This window comes from Myotis yumanensis, unplaced genomic scaffold, assembly GCF_028538775.1.
Source record: "Myotis yumanensis isolate MYYU_CA2020_CCGP unplaced genomic scaffold, mMyoYum1.0.hap1 SCAF_20, whole genome shotgun sequence".
In the NCBI taxonomy this organism is placed as follows: domain Eukaryota; kingdom Metazoa; phylum Chordata; class Mammalia; order Chiroptera; family Vespertilionidae; genus Myotis; species Myotis yumanensis.
The window spans coordinates 7975174-7997116 of record NW_027223771.1 but is presented as its reverse complement, the minus strand read 5'-3'; the positions used below and the strand labels follow the sequence as shown (position 1 = coordinate 7997116).

General features: G+C 46.3%; 1 protein-coding gene across 2 annotated transcripts in view; it reads left to right on the top strand.

Moving 5' to 3' along the window:
- The window catches only part of CERS3 (ceramide synthase 3), a 58352-nt gene that overhangs the window by 8467 nt on the left and 27942 nt on the right, over window positions 1-21943 (top strand). For both annotated transcript variants that reach the window (XM_070400511.1, XM_070400510.1), the window contains 2 exons: window positions 11718-11891; window positions 18781-18895. In XM_070400511.1, the coding sequence (XP_070256612.1) occupies window positions 11719-11891; window positions 18781-18895 (288 nt within the window). In that variant the 5' untranslated portion in view covers window position 11718. The remainder of the gene's footprint in view (window positions 1-11717; window positions 11892-18780; window positions 18896-21943) is intronic.

Here is a 21943-nt window from a genome sequence, read left to right as displayed (position 1 = left end):
ACCCTCTTCCACCACCACGCCCGCAAACACCCACCTCACCGCATGGCAAGGTAGATGCTGCTTAGATTTCGTAAGGTGGGAGGTGAGTAACATCCCCACCTCATACACCAGCAGGAGGAAAAGGACTGGGAACATCTTCATCAGCGGGAAGAGAAGTGTTCAGGCTCCCCCTCCCCCTGAACAGAGGACTCGCTGAGGCTCAGAGGGGTCTCCTGGCGTCTGTTAAGAGAATCACGCAGGTTTAGAGTGGTGTTTCTCTAATGTCTATTTCAGACACTTCTTATACCTGGGATATTTGGAGTTGAAGATCATATGGTCCTTTTGCTCACTTCTTTCAGCTCATTCCTTTCTTTTAGATCAGCCTGAAGACATTTCTACTTAAATGTCACTCACCTGAATGACAGAGGAACATGAATCCCCTCACCCAGCACATGGAGCTGGTCCCCTTCCCAGTGGGTATGCCCAGTCCCCTCCCCCCACTGTCCCCCCGCAGGCTCATACACGGTTTGGATTCATTCACACAGTCCAGGCTCGGCATCCATATAATCCGTAGCAGCACTTCTGCCAGCTGCATTTTTTGCCAGAAAAAATTTTGAGGAAATATCCAGTAAGTCTTGGTATAAAGAAGACGACATTTCAGAAAGATGACTTAGGCACTTTATAGACCCCAGATCAGCCAATAGAGGAGGACGTGGAAAGATAGCTTGGCCCCCGTGCGCCCCCTCCCCAGGGAGAAGGGAGCTGACAGTGCCAGGTGCCACCTGCCCTCGCTGTGTGTGAGCAGTGTTTCCGCAAGTTCCCAGCAGCTCATCTGCACTGGGAGCAGAAACCAGAGAGACCCAAAGGAGAACCCTAGAAATGCACCCCTTTGGGAAGAATGGATGTGTGAAAGCCTGGAAACCTGGGAAATTTTTTATTTTTATGTGAGTATTCATGCAATAGACTGAAGATTTTTTTCTTCCAAACACTTTTGCACACAAAATATCTCTACATTTGAAGCTGTAGATTTCATCATTAATCCAAAAAAAGTATCTTGAATAAGTGAAACATTTTCTCTGTGTTCCAGACTTTGTAGACACCCTGTGTCTCTCTGTCTCTGTATCTCTTTCTGTCTCTCTCTCTCCCCATAGATGGTAAAAATCTGGCCTTATACTTTTTTGTTTTTCCCTCTAAGGGGCTCCTTGCATTAGAGAGAGGCTGAACAGGAATGACTAGTTCTTCTCAGTGTTGAGAGTTGTTGGGTTATTTCCTCGAGTAAGGGCTGCCCGGCTGGCGTGGCTCAGAGGCTGAGCGTCAGTCTATGAACCAGGAGGTCACAGTTCAATTCCTATTCAAGGGCACAGGCCTGGGTTGTGGGTTCCATGTGTGGGATGTGCAGGAGACAGCCAATCAGTGGTTCTCTCTCATCACTGATGTTCCTCTCTTTTTCTCCCTCTTTCTTCGTCTCTGAAATCAATAAAAATATATTTCAAAGAAATAGTAAGGGCTGGTGTCCGTGGCCAGAGGAGCAGCTGGCCTGGCTGAGGAGAGCGGCGACACCGCAGCAGGTGCCATTGCCCGGCCCGCGCTGGCAGTCCTGGCAGAGGGAAGTCTGGCCACTTGTTGTTCAGGCTTTGTTTATGTTTTCAGAGCCAAAGAGGAAAGCCGCTGCCAACGTGGAATGGAGACGGTTTCTCTGCCCTCCTGCGCCACCTCCCTGCCCTGTCCTGTGGGCTCTCAGACCCACTCACCCCACCCTCGCTGAGGATGAGTGGCATGTTTGTCATCTCCTCTTTTCCAAGGGGCGCTTTACTCTGTGGGGGCGGCAGGCGGCACCACAGGAAACCCCGCCTTTACACATTACATAAGTGTGCATTTAAAAACATTCAAATGCGGGGCTTGCTTCATCAGTGTGCCTTAGTAACCCCGAGTCCTCCCCCTCCAGCTGTGAGGGAGATGGATGCTCCAAATTCCTTCCTGACCAAGCTGTGGCCCCACGCCCTCGTGTGGGTCCCACTCCCAAAAAATGACTCCTGTGGAGACACTGCCCGAGACGGGTTCCGTCGGGGGAGAGATCCTGCTGGCCCCGAGGGGAGCAGGTGGCCCTCGTCCCTCTGAGAGGTGGCCGCCTCACCCACACGGGGTCTGAGTCACGTCCACACCGCTCAGGGCCCCACGGTGCCATTGACAGAGGTGCACACAGTGACCTCCGCTCTGACACGCACAGCTTGGCATTGACTATATGCCGGGCGTTCTACAAAGCGATGTAGACGCATGCCATTGCTTAATCCTGACCAGAACGAAAAATCATTACCCCGATTTAACTGCCAAGATAGTCAACGCTTAGAACTCACTTCTCCTGTGAGGTCATGTAGCCGGAAAGGGGAGAGGATGGGCATTCAGAGTCCCAAACCCTAATTCCTTTCTTTTACAAATATGTTTTTATTTATTTTGAGAGAGAGAGAGTTGGGGAGAGGAAGAGAGGAGAGAGAGAAACATCCATGATGAGAGAGAATCATGGATCGGCTGCCTCCTGCATGCCTCCTACTGGGGATTGAGCCAGCAACCCGGGCATGTGCCCTGACTGGAAATCGAACCATGACTTCCTGATGCATAAATGGACGCCATTGAGCCACCCTGGTTGGGCCCAGACTCTAATTCCTGATAAACCAATAGGTCTTGGGTTCCCACAGGTTCTGTCCTGGGAATTCCACCTCAGGATGTTGTCGGGGGAGGTCTGGGTGTTCCCCTCGGGGGAATCTCATGTTGGGAAGGTCGAACCTAGAGAACATTGTGCAGTGACTCTCCAGGACATGCCCCTGGGTTTGCTGCTGGGCACTGTGTGTGCCCATTGTGTAGGCCTCCCGCACTGTGAGGCCATAACCCAGTTAGCTCTTCCCCAGCAGCAAGCCCTGCGGAGGTTTTGGAGGGAGGCGGCTGTGGAGGGAGGCCCATTGCTCTCTCTTGAGGAGTCTTTTGAAACTCATTATTTAACCTCATTATTTAAACGAGCCTGACATGGATTCTTTCGCATCCCCAGCAAGGTTAGGATGATCAGATAATATTAGGACGTGACAGTGACCCAGCACTCCATTGCATTCAGATATTTTTACATGCCTACAGCAGCTGTTTGCAGCAGGTTGAATAAGCAACAAGTGAGCAATAACATTCTGAGAGATTGAGTTGCCCAACACCACTTAGCTATGAAGTTCCTGGCTGGCCTACACCCCGGGCTTTCTGACTCCAGAGCCACAGTTCCTTCTCGAGGGTTTCAGCTGTTTGAAAGGCAGCTCGCTACCCGAGGTGACGTGCGAAGCACTGGATTGGTAGTGGTGTTTTTTTTCCCCATTTTTCATTTTATTCATCAACTATGGGTTCGCCATTTGTATAGCATCTTACGGACCGTTTTTACTGGGACTGTGACAGGGAAGCTCCTGCAGCTCCCTTCATCGGTGCGCCGGAGGGCCTCGCAGACAGGAAGCCCATCTCTGAGGCTCAAATGGGAAAACTTGAGTCGGAATCGGGGCCTGGCCTCGGGCCCCTCTGTGAGTCACTGGCAAAGAGGTTCGCAACTCCCTTGCTTTTGCATTCATTACTCACTTGTGACTGAGCCTAATAACAGAGTAATTTGTGAAGCAAGATGGGTGAGTCACCAGGCAGGGAGGAGAGCGTGCATGGGATGACTTGGTGCAGGGGAGCAAACTATTTAATAGCACCTGGAAAGGAAGTGCTGACGTGCTGCTAATTGGGTTAAGATTTCTGTGCATCGCAATACCCTTGCCTGGTTACCCAGGCATTAGTGTACATTTTAGACTTCTAAAGTTACCTTACAAACACAGGTGGGGAAGAGAATTCCAGCTTTGAAAGCAGATTATTCATTCTCAATCCCATGTCCCTTTCTCGTGGATTTCCACCCAGTGGTCTTGGGCGCCTTTCCTCTGAACCCTGGGAATGGTACTCTCCTAAGATCTGTCTGTGCTTGGCTTTGCTCCATGTTCTGGTCGCAGTCAGACCTGTTTTTCTGCCAGCTCCTCCCCAGGTTATCAGCCTGCGGAAACTTCCACAGCCACCTGCCTCCCTCCTGGTCCTCCGCTGGGCCCTGGCCATCTGTCACTGACTGCCCAGGGCAGAGATGAGCCGGAGTCTCCAAACAGGCAAAGAGGCACCCCAAGGAGTTATATTTTAGGGACTCCTGCCTCCCTAAACTGCATTTTCCGCCTTATCTTTATTACCTCCAAGTCTAAAGTCAGTAAGGAAGCATTTTTTAATTAAATTTTTTTTAAGTATATATTTTATTGATTTCAGAGAGGTAGGGAGAGGGAAGGAGAGCTAGGAACATCAATGATGAGAGAATCATCAAACGGCTGCCTCCTGCACGCTCCCTACTGGGGATCCAGCCCACAACCCAGGCATGTGAATCGAACTGTGACCTCCTGGTTCACAGGTCGACCCTCAACCATTGAGCCGTGCCGGCTGGGCAGGAAGCATATTTCCTATTTCCTTTGAAACTGCTAGAATCCAAAAGATTCTCCTGGTTAGCATCTGTGTGTGTAAAGAGGCTGAGAGGAGTTTTATGTCGGTAACAGACTTGCCTTACTTCAAATCGGCTATTAGCTTTTGCATAGTAAACATTTAGTTTAAAAAACCAGCCTCTTGAAAAACGTATTTGGGAAGCTGCCTCCAAACCATGGGAGAGGCGGAGGAGGAGAGCCTTGTCCGCGTGGGTTCCTTCTGCGCGCAGCAGCAAACTGCTTTTCCCGGAGTAAAACTCCACTGGCTCCACATTGACATTAGGACGGGGCCGCTGCAGGGAGGAGCCCAGATGAGGCACACTGTGACACTTTCTCACGGGGCCCAAAGACACACGCGGGGAGGACAGCACTAGGGGAGAGCCCTGCCTTAAGGAGAACTTGACCATGTAGATGCCAAGTGCCTGGTTGACATGTTAAGGGTTTATTAGTTTTGCTGGGAAAGTAGGCCTATGATGTTTGCTAGCGATGAAGAAGTATCACCCCCTTAGAAAGCGATGGTTGGCCTGGGGGCCTTTCTAAGCCGTAGAATCAGTGGGAGCCAAAGGCAGAAGCACAGCCCCCTAGCAGGCAAGTCCTCTAATCTGCAGGCAGACTCTGCATACAGCCTGGGAGGTGCAAGGAGACGGCGCTCCCTTGGAGTCGGAATTTCAGAGGACTTTCTGACTTGCGCAGAATCACTTCAGCCCTTGGTAATTAGTATTTGAGTAGGCACATCAAGATGGTTGGATTTTTCCATCAGGGCAGTCTTGGTCCAATCAGGGTCGGAGCAACAAAACGCCGGCCAGGAGGAGCTCTGAAGAGCGCAGGAATCACAGCTATAGGAAGCTGGAGGGGCTGGCGGAGCCCCAAGGAAGACCCCCCTCCCTCCCCCGGCTGATGTGCAGATCCTGATTCCTGATGCAGAGGGTGCAGAGTCTTCGTTGCTATGGTATCCACAGAACTAGCTGGAAGCCAGCCCTCTGGAACTTGCTGGAGATCGGCCCTCTTGGGTGCTGGGCGAGCAGTTCAATGGGAGTGTCAGCTGCCACAAAACTCCTGAGGGAGGTGCCAGTGGCAGCTGCTGGCTGCTGGGGGTGGGGGGAGCCCTCACTGGGAGCCCTCCAGGGCCAGCAGCACCTTTCTTTCTTCCGCAGTGCCTCTCTACCACCCTCTGCTGGCAAAGAGAAATAGGTAAAGGGACCAGGCCCATTTCACAGAGCAGGCAAAAAGGGTGAATTGCCCCTATCCTCCACGGCTGCTCCAGACTGATCCCCCTGGCTCAGTCTAAGCAGCTGTCTCTCTCATTTATAGGTTTTGGTGTGTGTGTGTGTGTGTGTGTGTGTGTGCGCGCGCGCGCGCGCGCGCGCAAGAGCGTGTGTTTATTTCAGAGAAGGGAGAGAGGGAGGGGGAGGAAGGGGAAGGGGGGGAGAGAGAGAGAGAGAGTGAGAGAGAGAGAGAGAGAGGGAAACATCAATGATGAGAATCATTGATGACCTGCTCTTGCATGCCCCACACTGGGGATGGAGCCCATAGCCCAGGCATGTGCCCTGACCGAGAATCAAACTGTGACCTCCTGGTTCATAGGTTGACCCTCAACCACTGAGCCACGCCAGCCGGGCAGAAGTTTATTTCTTTTGCATGATAACAGTCCAGGTATCACTACCCCCCCCCCGCCCCCCCCCCCCCCCCCCCCCCCCCCCCCCCCGCTGCGCTTTCCAGATGTCAGGAAAGAAGACAGACAGACACCAGGACAGGCAGCTTGGTCTTTAGGGAGATTACCCGAATCAATTCCTCGCTTGTGTCGCTGACCCAGACCCCACACGACCACATTTAGCCGCAAGGGAGGTTGGGAAATGTTGACTCACGTGACAGGGCAGCCATGAGCCTGGTAAAACTTGGGGGTGAGGGCCTGTGACTAGAAGGCAGAATGAATGGGTACTTAGGACATCCTGATCCCCCTCGGTGACACCTCTGAGGTGACACTATGCTTCTGTTGCAAATACTCTTGAGTTTTTCTGTTTTTTGTCTCTAAGTCTGTTCTGAATTTCTTCAAGGCCTATATTGATATAATTGGAAAATTTAGTATGAGCGAATTACTTAAAGCTGTTTTGATCTTGCTGTAGGTTAATCACTTCTCTACACAAAGCACAGTTGTGTTTGCTTTTCCGCTGCCGTTTTTGCACATTTCCAGGCCTTTATGCACTAACTGAGTCATAACTAATGTGCTCCCGAGGTAAGTGCTCTGGCGCTTGCACTGGCTCATCCATGTGAAGTGGCCCGATTTGAGATGCTCTGAGAAGTAGGATTACACTTGGCTCTGTCCTTGCACCGTGGACAGAAAGCAAGTAGGGCCTCCTGCTTTCCTTCGTGTTTTATCTTAAAGGCATAACCAGTATTTTTGGCCAAGTTCCTAGAGTTAGTTTCAAAGAAAACACAAACAGACTCGATGTAGATAAGCATGTTTAGCTGACCTCTGCTCCAAGTTTCAAAAATCGTTTGGCAACTAAAAAAATGAAGTTATTTGTAGATAATTAAATTAGATAACATTTTTGGCCATAACGTCTCTTCTTGATTTTTCAGCCCCAGTAAGTTTCTCATCCATTCATTCAGCAAATCCTTAGTTAGTGTCTACTGTGTGCAAGCTTTGGGCATGCAGTAGTGGGCAGGCCGGGCAAGGTCCCCACTCTTCTGGGGCTGACTTCTCTCTCTCTCTCTCTCTCTCTCTCTCTCTCTCTTTTTAAATTTTCAGAGTGGGAGGAGGAGGGAGAAAGAGATAGAAACAAAAATGATGAGAGAGAATCATTGATTGGTCACCTCCTGCATGCCCCACACTGGGGATCGAGCCTGCAACCAGGCCATTCGTCCCAAGTTGGGAATCAAACCATGACCTCCTAGTTCATAGGTCGATGCTTAACCACTGAGCCACACCGGCCAGGCTTGACTTCTCTTTATCGAGGACCCTGGCCTCCCTGTAGTCTGGCCACCTGACCTCCAAAGCTCTCACTTCCTCTCCGCTCTCCAACCATGTCATCCTCAGGTATTGTGAACGTGGGTTCTAGAATGTCTCTTCCCTTCATACACCTTTACTTCTATTTGACTTGTCTATTTAACTTCTCATTTCTCCTCACTGTCCTCTGTCTGAGTGACGTTTTCTGTTCTGTAGGGACATATTCTTGTCACTCCTCCACCCGAGAGAGATGTTCTGTAGGGTTCGTTATCTTCTGAGCTGATGGATTTGCAGCAGGCATTATGTGGTAATCACCAGAAATGCCGGAAGCCCCAGCCCCACTAGGAGCTCCTACCTCAGCAAGAGTTCAAGTGCTGTATTTTTATTTTATCTTTTTATTGATTTCAGAGAGAAAGGGAGATATATATATATATATATATATATATATAGAAACATCAGTGATCAGAGAGAATCATGGATTAGCTGCCTCCTGCATGTCCCCTACTGGGGATCGAGCCCACAACCCGGGCATGTGCCCTGACCAGGAATCAAACAATGACCTCCTGGTTCCTAGGTCAACACTCAACCAGGGAGCCACATTGGCGGGGCAAGTGCTGTATTTTTAGTACTTCACAAAAATGTTGCTTCAGACAGTGATCACCTTGCGGCCCAGACGGGTTTATTTCTTCATTCCCAAGGTCAGATTTAATGGTGTTCATCCGAGAAAGTGGCTCAGCAGGCTTCCCTCACCCTGTTTGGTTCTGTATCCATGAGGTCAGAAACTAATGACTCAGAAGAACCTACATGAGTTAGAGTGTCTTTCTGCAAGGACTGGCAGTTGGCGTGGAAATAGGGTTTAGACATTTCACAATAATAGCAGGTGGGAAAACACAGCTGGGCTGTGATGCCACGTCCATCACTGACACTTCCCTAAATAGAGAGAAATCAGTGCAAGCATTTGTCTTGTAAATATTTTTTAAATAGCTTTCAATTTTTTATATCGATAAAAAGTACAAGGCGATGGGAAAAGGGAAGTTTGAGTAACTGATGAAAAAAAGGAGTGAATAAATCTGTCTACTTATAAGAAAATACCAAGCAGAGAGACTGAGGAGCTGTTAACTGAGTTGACAATTTTTCAGGTGCCAGAAAGGCCTAGAGTTCAGCCAAAGAAATGAAGGTGAGAGATGGGCTGCAAGTTGCATGTGGGAGTCAAACTGTCCAGAAAGTGACCGAGTCACAGGAAACCGCCTCCCACCCCAAGCGACGGATTCATTGTTGCAAAGGCTCAGATTTTTTTTAAAGAGCAGTAATGTGTGGGTTTTTGGAAAAATATATGTTTTTATTTATTTTTAGAGAGAGAGGAAAGGAGAGTAATAGAGAGAGAGAAACATCAATACTCAGAGAGAATCATGGATCGGCTGCCTCCTGCACGCCCCCTACTGGGGATGAGCCCGCAAACCGGGCATGTGCCTGACCAGGAATTGAACCTGTGACCTCCTGATTCATGGGTCGACGGTCAACCACTGGGCCACGCCAGCTGGGCTGTGGGTTTTTAAATGCATGTATGTCTCTATCTCCATCCTTTCTAATTCTTTCTCCATCTGGATATTGTTGAAGTATTGCAATACCTAGACAGTTAACACAGCAGGAAGGTATCATTCCGCTCACCGTGTCAGTCATGGGTTTTGCACCCCACCCAGCATCTTTCTGAGGCTGTATCAGGGAGGCCGCAGCCTCTTTTACACTGAACGACAGGAACAAAAAGCCTTCAGTTAGCAGTAACTATGAGGGCCACTGTCCGATTTGAAATTGAGAGCCGGGTCAGAAATGGGGGAGGAAGAGAAGAAAAGGGACAGATGGGTACCCAGTGTCAGCAAGATGAGATCAGAGGCTGAACAGGGAGAAATGACAGATGCTACAGGCTGTCAGCCCCTCCTCAGTCATCCCAGGGCGTTCCTGCTTCTCCAGTATGCTGTAGGAGAAAATCCTAATCCAGGCACTTCTGCTAAACGTAAAGTTCAGGCAGCTGAACTGAGCTGTCAGTTTCAATCAAGAAGGTCGGGAAACGCTAGGTGGCTCAGTGGTTGAGCGTTGATCTATGAACCAGGAGGTCACGGTTCAATTCCTGGTCCCAGGCACATGCTTGATACCCAGTGTGGGGCGTGCAGGAGGCAGCCGATCAGTGATTCTCTCTCATCATTGATGTTTCTCTCTCTCCCTCTCCCTTCCTCTCAAAAATCAATAAAAAAGATATATATTAAAAAAAGGTGGGGAAACGAACACTGGGTGTGTCAGCCAGTGCTCTTGGTCGTAGGCAACCGTGTCCACCTCTTACCATCAAAACAACGGACTTGATTGGCAGTGACTCACAGCCTGGAAGGAGGGCGGTGGGCCAGCAACAAGGAGGTCAGGAAGGCCAACAGTCGGAGAGACAGCTGTATTTTTTAGTAGCTGCTGCCGCTGGACAGCGCTGTTGGCTCCAGACTCAAGAGTCCCGAGAACAGCATCCAACTGGCCAAGCCGAGGCATCCCAGGCCGGCCGCCAGCAGATGGGGAACGGTCCACCGTGGCTTGGACAGTGGGAAAGATCATCTCCCTGCTACTGTGAGGGCCGGGTGCTGCTTCCCCCACATGGCACTTCCGGTGTGCGGGGGCCGGAAAGGTGACTCGAGCGGATGCCAGAGGCAGCGGCAGGGGCCTGTGGCCGTGCGACAGGAGAGGTTTTCATTTTGATGAAGTCCAACTTACCTGTTTTATATTTGTCGTTTTGCTTTTGGTGTCCTACACAAGAAGGCTTTGCCTAACCCAGGGATGGGGAACGTCCGGCCCGCGGGTCAGATAAGGCCCAAGAAGTTATTTGGTTTGGCCCTGCCAAGGCAACTGCAGGAGGGACTCAAAATTTAATAAATCTAGGAGCTGTTTTCCTAGCAACATAAATTTATAGTAAGTGAATTATATTAAGCAAATGATGTTATAAATATCCAAATGGCCCCTGGCAGAGAAAAGGTTCCCCACCCCTGGCCTAACCCAGGGTCACTGAGATCTCCTTTAGAATCTTCTACTAGTTCTATAACTTTAGTTCTCATGTTCAGGGCTGGGATTCATTTTGCATTGGTTTTTAACTCTTTCGAAGCAGCAACCATGGATGTTCAGTGGCAGCTCGTGAAGAAAAAGTGAATAATGAAGAGTTCCTTATTTTCTCAATTTGAACGGATTTAGGGGCCCACCCTCAACTTCTGAATTCTTTCCGTGTCTATTTCCCTTTCAATGTGTTTGGCTGTTGGGTATTGAAGTTACTATGGCTCTCAACACATCCTGATTCATTGCTCACATGTGGTGCGCAGGGCATTATTCAGAGCAGCGACTCCTACATAATCACTGTAAGCTATTCATTTAACTCTTTAATCAGGACGATAAAGTTCAGCTATTTATTTATTCACTGAATTATAGATGTTATAATAAATATAAATTAACAAATATTTATATTTCACTGGACAAATTCACCTGTACTGCCTGGAATCAAATTTTAGGAGTGAGCAAACTTTTATATAGCAATTATTATAACAACATAAAAAAAAAATCTTGCCCAGCTGGTGTGGCTCAGTGATTGAGTGTCAAGCTATGAACCAGGAGATCATGGTTTGATTCCCAGTCAGGACACATCCCCGGGTGGCAGGCTTGATCCCCAGTAGGGGGCGTGCAGGAGGCAGCCGATCAATGATTCTCTCTCATCATTGATGTTTCTCTTTCTCTCCCTCTCCCTTCCTCTCTGAGATCAAGAAAAATATACTTAAAGAAATACCTGTTGGCATGGACTAATTGGAACGAATTATAATATGAAGTAAAATGTGCTTGTTCTGTATCTGCTGGAGAAGTTCTTAGGACTCTAGTGAAGATTTACTCATATTTGGAGCTTTCGTGGTGTTGACCTTTGGCATGTTGAAGTTGTAGAGGTTATTTTTCATACCATAGAATCATGCAAGAGGAAGGTGCCTGCCCATAAGAGTAACATGTTGTACAGAAAGTATGAACAGTGCTGTGTTAAACTTCAGTTTGCCCACCGCGGCCAAAATGGTTCTGACGGTATTGGCAGAGCAGTTCTTGTTGACTGCAATGAAGAGATGTGCAACCCATTGCGCAATAATATTCTGTTGTTACCTTCTCCCCCACCCCACCCCATCCCAGAACTGTGTGGTTTAGGCATTTTGAGCCCAGGTTCTCATTGTTATCTCAGCTTTATTGTCTTGCAGATCTAATGTGTTCTTTTCCTGTCTCTGTAGAATGTTTCAGACGTTTAAAGACTGGTTTTGGTTGGAAAGATTCTGGCTCCCTCCAGCAATAAAGTGGTCAGACCTCGAAGATCACGATGGACTCGTCTTTGTGAAACCCTCTCATCTGTATATGACCATCCCATATGCCTTTGGCTTGCTGATTATCCGGCATTTCTTTGAAAAGTAAGTATTGCTTGTGTGTCTTTCCTTCCCATGCCCCTGCCTGGTCCCAGCTGTAGAAGAAGAGAGTCCTGGTAAGATCCTTGAAGAATCTGCTGTTCGGAGGTGCAGATCCTGGGAGGCCGTGCACAAAATCAGTGCACACCAACTGTTATCTAGGAGCCGAACAAGTAAAATGAGAAACAAGTGCTTTAGTTGCACAGTGAGAAAATGGAGACCGAGAGGTTAAGTATCACAGAGCTTATTAGTGCCAATGACAGCGTGGGAACCCGGCTCACATTCCCTGGGCCAGGTCTGTGACCCAGGTCTGTGACAAAGGACACGCACCCCAGAAAGGCAGCGCTGGAGAGCTGTGATTAGAGGGTGCATTATCATTTCCAAATGCCTACAAAATAGCAAATATGGTTCCTTAAAGAGCAAACTTCATCTTGCCTTATTGCAACGTTTATTTTAAAGGTTTATTGAAAGCTTCAATAGCTGGCCTTCCTTCCAGGGTATAAGGAAATCAAAGAAAAAAGTAGAAATTTGCTTTGTCAGGAAAAGCAAACTTCTTTTCTTTCTCTTAATTTAAATAGATATTACTTTCAGCCTTCTTATTAAAACTGCACTAGTGTCATGATAACAGGAGATAAATGTCCATTTGTAATCTCTGTAGCTGTCTCTGTTTCAAAAACCTGTTATTAGCACATTATTTTTTTGGAGCAAAAAGAATATTTGAATGTCAAGAGTTGGAAAAACTTAAGACGAAATCTGATGAAGATCATGTTGTCCAAGACTAACCGTAATGCAGATCATATGTGCATAACCATTTGCAGGGTGCTTATCTCGAGCGTTAGTTTGACCAGCTCTGTTACCGGGACCGCCCCAAAGGTTTCCGTACAAACAGCAGCTTCCCGTGGGCCCACTATGTGCTTGCTGTGGGGAGACACCACGAAACCCCAGCTGAGAACATCTGAAAAGGTGCCTCCTTTTTGACAGTGGATCCTGCTTTTTCCTAGATGTTTGGATTTCTGAGGGAATGCACACATAAATAAAGTAGGGTTTCGCCCCTGCCTACCACATCAGCCAATGACTCCTCCCTGGTCTGAAGCGTCGCTTTTCTTGCCTCACGTGCCTGGTGCTCTCCGCATCTGGCACCCAGCTCCTCTGCTTATTTGCATTGCAGATTTCCTACCTTTTTGGGTGGACAGCTCCATTTTTTATGTTTTGATCCGGACAGAGAACTAGGAAATTCTTTCGGTTGCCAAAGCAGCGCAGCTGTGGGGGACCAACTTGTTCGTCTTGGTCTTGGCCTCGCCAACAACAATTAGGAAGGAATCCAATCCTCTGTTAATTCCCAGGACCATTCTTGATGCCTCTCAAGGGACCGAGTCAAGTCGGCATCACCCTTATAACTTTAACTCCCAGGAACTCACCCGGAGCTCCTTCCGTTCTGTGACGCTGCAGAGCACTGAGTGTTGTTCCACTCGTCTCATCGCTCTTCAAGCACTGGCAGTAAGGAAAGGTTAACATGGGAGAGAAAGCATATTTAAAAGCATATATATATTTATCGATTTCAGAGACGAAGGGAAAGGAGAGAGATAGAAACATCAGTGAGAATCTTTGATCAGCTGCCTCCCGCACATTCCCTACTGGAGATCAAGCCCACAACCTGGGGCCACTGGGAATTGAACCGTGACCTCCTGGTTCATAGGTTGCTGTTCAACCACTGAGCCAAGCCAGCTGGACAAAAGAATGCTTTTTAAAAAAAATATATTTTATTGATTTTTCACAGAGAGGAAGGGAGAGGGATAGAGAGTTAGAAACATCGATGAGAGAGAAACATTGATCAGCTGCCTCCTGCACACTGCCTACTGGGTATGTGCCCGCAACCAAGGTACATGCCCTTGGCTGGAATCGAACCCAGGACCTTTGAGTCCACAGGCCAACGCTCTACCCACTGAGCCAAACTGGTTAGGGCCGAAAGCATACTTTTTTAAAAACAAGTTATATTTTTTTCCCAGGGCTTCTATATCGTTTGTATTAGATTAAACCACTTATGTCATAAGTAAAATATTACTGACACCTTGAATTTGAATAGAAACTTATAGTTTAAGAGGTACATAGAATCACTAATGGTATCATCTCAGTGGAGAAAATGAGAGGTACGTGACCTGGCCAAGGTGAAACAGGAAGTATGTAAGGAGGAGATTTGGGACTTGAACCCTCTTGTTACAACATGAGGTTTAGGGTTGTTGGTTTTTTATTTCCCCCATAACTTCTTGGACTTTCACAAGGAACTACCCCTGATGGTCAAAGAGAGTAAATGATTATCTCTTAGGAATACAGAAGACATAGCCTCAAGGGATGATCGCAAATGTGAAATTTTCTGAACTCTCTTAAAAATTCATGTAGCCCTAGCTGGTGTGGGTCAGTGGTTAGAGCATCAGCTGGCAGACTGAAAGGTCCAGGTTCAGTTCTGGTCAAGGGCACATACTTCGGTTGCAGGCTTGATCCCAAGCCCTGGTCAGGGCCTGTGCAGGAGGCAACCAATCGATGTCTCTCTCTCACATCGATGTTTCTCTCTCTCTCTGTCTCTCCCCCTCCCTTTCACTCTCTCTGAAAAGCAATGGGAAAATATCCTCAGGTGAGGATTAACAACAAAAAGAAATTCATGCAAATTGGACACTGCATTTCAGCATATCCTGTGTTTACCGTGAGTCGGCTTCCTTCTGTTGTCCTAGGAATTGTGACCAGGCCTGGTGGTTTGGCTGCTTATTTTTACGCGGTAGTACCAGCCAGGAGCCATTGAACACCAGGAAGTGGCGCCCCTCCCTTTTCTGGCTGTGGAGAGCCAACTGGAGACAGAGCTGGTGCAGGACAAACAAGTCGATCATTTGAAAGTGACCAACATTTGCTTTGTATTTTAGGATTTCCTTTCCTTACAAATGTTAGTTTGTGGCTTATGGTTGATTGTGTGTGTGTGTGTGTGTGTGTGTGTGTAATTGCAGTTTCTAACTAGTGTATCCAGACTCTCTGCATTTATGTGTCTCAAGTGTGATGTAAAGGGATCTGAGCTACTCAAATTTAAACACTTGTGGAATAAACATATTATCTCAGAGTAAATTATGTTCCCAGAATAGTCCAAGGCAGGGGTGGAGCTGGGAAAACCAGAGGTCATCGTTTTTCTTTCACTTGGTTGTGGAGTGAATAGATTCCCCACCTTGATCACTTCTACTCGGCAGCACAGGGCACTGTGGGGCAGCACGTCCATCATTCCTTAAGGAAGGGTGGGTGCAGCAGTCTACAGGAGTTCAGGAAGGATTGCTAGCCTGGCCGGTGTGGCTCAGTGGTTGAGCACCTACCTATGAACCAGGAGGTCAGGGTTGGATTCCTCTCAGGGCACATGCCCGGGTTGCAGGCTTGACCCCAAGTAGGGGGCGTGCAGGAGGCAGCCGATCCACGATTCTCTCTCCTCGTTGATGTTTCTCTCTCTCTGTCTCCCTCTCCCTTCCTCTCTGAAATCAATAAAAAAATATATATTGTTTTTTAAAAAAGATTACTACTGTCCTCATTGCAGCGGTCTCTAAATTGGCACCTTAGACTTGAGTGTTATGAGGTTGCCTTGGTCCCGCTATTCTGTTTTCTCAGATGAGACCCTCTGACCAAACTCTGGCCAAAGAGCCTTCAGATCCTCAGGAGCCAGGAGGCGATCCCATGCCAGTGGGCTATTGCTCCTGTTTACGGGGAAGCATTAAGCCTCATCTGCTTAATATCTGCCTAGGCCTGCCTGCCTTTTGTTCAATAAAATAGTATTGAAAAGAGGGGGGACCTCTGGGATTGCAAGGCTTTTGGCTCACAGGTAACCCAGGCCGTGCCAGGTAAAGAGGGGGCCATTGGGGTGTCCGCATGGGGCCGTCTGAAGGCTGGGTTCTGTAATAGTAGCAAACCTAAGAAACCCTCTCCTGGCAGTTAACTCGCTCTGAACTATTTACATGGGAGCAGAAGTCCACGATGTTGTTCTTTTTTCCTCTTGGACTTTTTTCTACTCCCTATCAATAAAGTGCAAGTTCAGGCAAGCCTGGACATGTTAAAAAAAACAAGGCCGTATTTCTCTTGTTTAAATTAATATAGATATGTTTCTCATATCACCAAGTATGCTGTGGATGTGTGTTTATCCACTGTGTATACTTATCCACATACTTACTCTCACATGACCCTTTGGAGGGAATGTTACACTCATCTGGCTTTGAGATTGGCTGTATTCCCTCACCACATAAGTCTTCTTGGCTCAGTTCTGCTTTGCTTTTTCATTTTTTTCTGATTTCCTCATTTCTAACATTCGAGGAGATAGCACTGAGTGATTCTGATGGAGAACACTACCGTATTCAACCGTTTTGTATCTGTGTTATTCTAGTAAAAACAATGAGTTTCTTCTCCAGTAACAATTCTCCACTCGTAGGTTGGATAAATGAACCAATTCCACTATTTATCCAAAACCCTGTCAGATAGATTTTTTGAGACTGTGTTAGTTTTAAGAACACATTAGTTTTTGTTTTATCTGGACCTTTTGTGCAGAGGGAGATAATTAATCATATTTCCCTAATCATGGCATGCTGCCTTTTGTCTGCGTCAAGTAAGCCCTCTTTTGGTTGATTGATTGGAATTCACTTTTTCACTAATTACCTTTTATCCTCAGTTCCCAGTCCCGTTCCCCTCCCTGCTGGGTTTTCATGTTTGTGATGGCTTTTCGTTTGTATGACCCCGTGAAACACGTGCATAAACATAAACTGTGCGCATTGTTGGCTGACACGTGCACAGCGATGAGCCCTCACTCCGCTGCTCCGTTTTCTGAGGATGGCGCTGTGCTGTGTGATGTGGCCACACCGCTCTGTGCGCATCTGGTGCATCATTAGCTTGTGTTCCTCTGTCTCTGACATGTATGGGCCCTTTCCAGGAGCACTTGGTCCATCTGGACGTTGGACTGGTTTGTACATTTTATCAGATTATCCGAGGAGATTTTTATTCAGCTCCTATGGTTGTAAAAAAATGAATTGAAGGGCTGAGTGATCATTCCTAACCAGGACTTCCAGCATTTCATCAAACACAGAAACTCCTCAGTAAGTATAAGCATAGATGGACCTGGTAGAAGGTGGAGCCTTCGTTAGAACCGAAGGAAGAATTGGGATCTATTATTATTTGTAAAAAATTGATTTTATTGAGATATTTATATAACAAAGTTCATCCAAAACTTGATGCATTTTGACAAATGTATACAGTCATGTAACCGTCACCACAATTATGCCATAGGAGATTTTTATCAGCCCCCAAAACTTCCCAGTACCCCGTTCAGTTAGCCTCTTCCCTAGATACTAGCTCCTGGCAATCACTGACATGCTTCTGTCCATATAATTTTGCCTTTCCTGGATTTCCTATAAATGGAATCCTATGGATTGTAATCTTTTGTGTCTGACTTGTTTTTACTTGGCATAGTGCTTTGAGGTGTTTGCTGACGTTATTATATGTACGTATAGTGCTTCCTTGTCATTGCTGAGTAGTCTCAGTATATGGCTACACCACAATTGATCTGTCCTCTAACTAGCTGACGGAAACGTGGCCATTTACACTTTTTGGCTGTTATAAATAAAGCTGCTGTGAACATGTGAGTACGAGGATTTGTATGGGTATATGCTTTTTTCCTTTTGGTAAATAGCTAAAGTATCTGCTCTTCAGAAGACGTTATTAATGTTTGTATTTCTGTACAATAGATTATTAGAGAACAAGAAAAAGGAATGAACTCTGAACACATCCAAAAACTGGATGGACCCGAAAACCACTAGGCCAGGGGAAGGAAGCCAGACATGAGCAACCACATACTGTATGGGTACATTGTATTTAGTACCAGAAAAGTCAAACTCTAAAGACAGATCAGTGATCGAAAGACAGGGCAGTGGTGAGAGAAAACAGGGATTAACAGTAAACATGCATGAGGAGTCATTGGGGTGAAGAAAATATTCTAAAACTGACTCATGGTGACAAGTGCACAACTTGGTAAATTTTCTTTAAAAAAAAATCACTGAATAGTAGCCCAGCCAGCGTGGCTCAGTGATTGAGCGTCAATCCACGAACCAGGAGGTGATGGTTTGATTCCTGGTCAGGGCACATGCCCGAGTTGCAGGCTCCATCCCCAGTAGGGGGCATGCAGGAGGCTGCTGATCCATGATTCTCTTTGATCATTGATATCTCTATCTCTCTCCCTCTCCCTTCCTCTCTGAAATCAATAAAAATATATTTAAAAAACAAATAGAAAAAGAAGACTGGCAATACCAACTGTTGGCAGGAATAGGGAGTAACTGGAACTCTGGCATGTTATTGGATGGGATGCAAAATGGTACAACCACTTCAGCAAACAACGTGCCAGTTTCTCATAAAGTTAAATAACGTACTTGATGCACCACCCAGCAACCCCATTCTTAGACCTTTACCCAAGAGTATGACATTTTCTCAAGTTAGAACTTTAAAAAGGAACATAGTAATTTCTGTAAGATAATATCACCAAATAAAACTTTTAATCTCAAAATATTTATTTTAATCTCTGGGAATCTTAATAAAGCTCTAAGTGGAATGGCTTATCCGAATTCCTGGATCTTTTGTATGAATATATCTGAATTTACATAAAATGGATTTTAGGGAACTGTGCCAGTATTTTATTTTTCAAGATATTGCTTGCATAAAAGGTTTCAAAATTTGTTCTCCTTGAACTTAAGGCAGATAGCTGTCGGCCGTGGGTAATCCATTGACAACACGAACCAGTGACTGAGCTTTCATTTGGAATCCAAAGTCACCGCCTGAGTTCTCTGGTGTCATTGTGGCTTCATTATCAGACTTTGAACTGTCTTTCATTTTTTTGTAGATTTATCGCCACACCTCTAGCAAAGACTTTCGGTATTAAAGAGGAAGTTCGGAAGATTATACCAAACACTGTCTTAGAGACTTTTTACAAACGCTCTACGAGCAAACCATCTGAAGTAAGTTCACATTCTTTTTGGGGGATTTAAACATCTTCTTTCATAATGTTTCTGTCATCTGGAGCTTCCCTCATCTGGGCAAGAAATTGGTTCCAGTTAACTGGCGAATGATTTGGTCCATTTGAATTTTTTTCTCTATGGATAGGTTTTATCGCAATCCAAGCATAGTATAAAATGGCAAATAAATATCTATATATATAAAAGGCTAATATGCTAAGTGTCCATCCATCCGGTCACTATCATGCGCACTGAACACCAGGGGCAGACACTCAACGCAGGAGCTATCATGACGTGCACTGGCCATTTACAGAGAAACGGCACTGCAGACCTGGTGCCCACAAAGCACTTGGCTTCCCCCAAGTGGGACACAGGCCCCACCATGACCCCAGAGCGACACCCCACCAAATCGCAGCCGACGCTGCTGAGACCCCATGGCACAACATGCGGCCCACAGCCCAGCCCAGCCCAGAAACAGTTGCTGTGGGCGCTGGGTAATGACGTCACGTAGCAACGCCCAGCCTCCTCTCTCTAGGGACGACTAGCATCCTTGCAGTTTCTTCAGCCCAGGAACACGACTTGCTTCATAGCCAGGTGCAAAAATTTCACACTTTAACCAAATGTCTGTGAAGCATTTTCCCGTGCCTCATCTCATTTGATCCTCACAGAAGTCTTGGAGTAGGTAGATAGGAGACTCGGTGGAATCCTATTTTCTTTTCATTAGCTGGAAAACACAGATTTAGAAAGCTTAGAAACTTGACCCGACTGAAAAGAAGTAAGAAATGGTGGACCTTGAAAATGACTTCAGGTTTTCTCACTGCGCAGAATATAGTCAAACACGGCTGCAGTTAAATATTTTACCCTTTGTTCTCCCTGTGTGATCTACAATAATAATCTGCTTCGTGTTGATATTTACTGCTGTGTTGCTGACAATTACCTGAAAGAGAAGTTGGGGTGCTTCACAGGGCTGGGAAAAGTTTATCTAAACCAGAAAGCAGGTCTAATTAAGCAAGTTTTTCTATGTATATAAAGCTCTCACTGGCGCTAATTGCATGCGTGTGTTTCCATCTGTCATTGTTGATCACGAATTTAGTTGACACTTCTGTTATAGAGAAAGGGCAAATAGCGATATTAAACTATTTCTTCTAATTAATTTCCTTTCAGTGTGCATGAATTCATGCACTGGGCCACTAGTTATAAAATAACAAATGTGAATAGTTGGACTATTGTGTACAACTCTAATGTTGAACACTTATAATTAATGCCATAACTTGAGTATAAAGATCAAAATTTCATTTTTAATGGTTGGATATAGACAATATTTACTGCTTAAAAAAAGATCACTATGAAGGTAAAGGAGCCCGTAGCTGACAATGTTGATGATTGAGGCACCATCAATATTCATTCCTTTTGAACCTGTCCATTGTGGTGGCTTTTGTGTGAAGGACACTTTATTTTATCCAAGGCCTCAACACACACAGAAATCTGTTGTGCCCCTGCCTGCTCCCTAGAGGTAGAATTTTTAAGAGTCACAATTCTTTTCACGATGCAGGATGTCCTTCTCGAAATGTAGTGTACTACATGTTTATGTACCATAGAAGAAGTTTTTAATCTAATAGTTTAAAAACGATAGTGTCCAGGCAGGTCTAGATTCTTATATATGTGGAAACAGCATCGATGAGAGAAATTCATTGATCGGCTGCCTCCTGCACACCCCCGATTGTTCTGAGCTGAAAGAGTTTTAGGGATTAGGTCGTCCTTTTCTTCATGATCCAGGTGAGGAAGCTAAGGCCTCATAGGAAGAAATGGGATGTCCAAGGTCATGCAGCTGAGTGACCTTGGCTGAATCTGTAGCAGGAACCTGGCCCCTGCTCCCCGCCCCCCTGTCCAGCACTGTTCCTGTGATGCCCACGTGTCTTCTTTCCCTGTGAATAGAATATTGAAAATGTGTTTCAGAGGCTGGAACACCTGGAGTAATTGTTGTAACTTGGGTCACACACAGTGTGGACATTTTTAAAAAATATATATATATTTTATTGATTTTTTACAGAGAGGAAGGGAGAGAGATAGAGAGTTAGAAACATCGATGAGAGAGAAACATCGATCAGCTGCCTCATGCACATTTTGGGGATGTGCCCGCAACCCAGGTACATGCCCTTGACCGGAATCGAACCTGGGACCTTTCAGTCCGCAGGCCGACGCTCTATCCACTGAGCCAAACAGGTTTCGGCTCCACAGTGTGGACATTTGCATCAACCTCAAACCAAGAAGAAAAATGAAGGAAAATAATTAAGATTTCTAACTTCTATTGTTTGTGGATTACAAGATCGAGGCAATATTTGCAAAGCAGATCAAGATAACAAGTTGTCCAAAAAGTGCCCATACATTAAAAGCACTGGAACGTGGGAAGACAGGAAATCATAGGGGAAGGCGAGGTACATGACTTCCTAGTGATTTCAGATGTGGAAACAAAATAATCTCATTATACCTCCCATAGTAACTTGGCTGGTGTCATACCAATAGCGTTTTGTCTGTATTTTGTCATACACATAGCCATAAATTTGGCTGAGGTAAGACAAGTTGCTGGGAGAACTAAAAAAAAACAACCCAAAACTGTGCTGCTCCGAGATCCGGGTATTACCTCTAACGAAGTTTTCCCAAGCTGTCACGGCAGAAACCGCAGCGGTGACACATGTGGACAACACATGACTCCCTGACACAGTTGAGTGTGTGGAGCTGAGGATGCTCCTGCAGCTGTTCTCTGCGGCCTCGATAGAAACAGAAGTATTCAGTATGCACAGTGCCGACTCCGGCTGGTTAGCACAGGAGGGTATACAACGTGGTATTGATGAGGCCCCAAACACTGTGCACATCCGCTTCCCCTGAGGGTTCTGCACTGTGATTTCGCACCATTCTTTTGGGGCTGTGTATGTGCAGCTGCGAGTCCACTATTGATGCATATGTTTACGTCTCTCTATATATATCTCAATAATAACTTCAAGATGTATTGGGAGTGAGCCCTGGGAACAGCCCAACGGCCCTGGCCAAAAG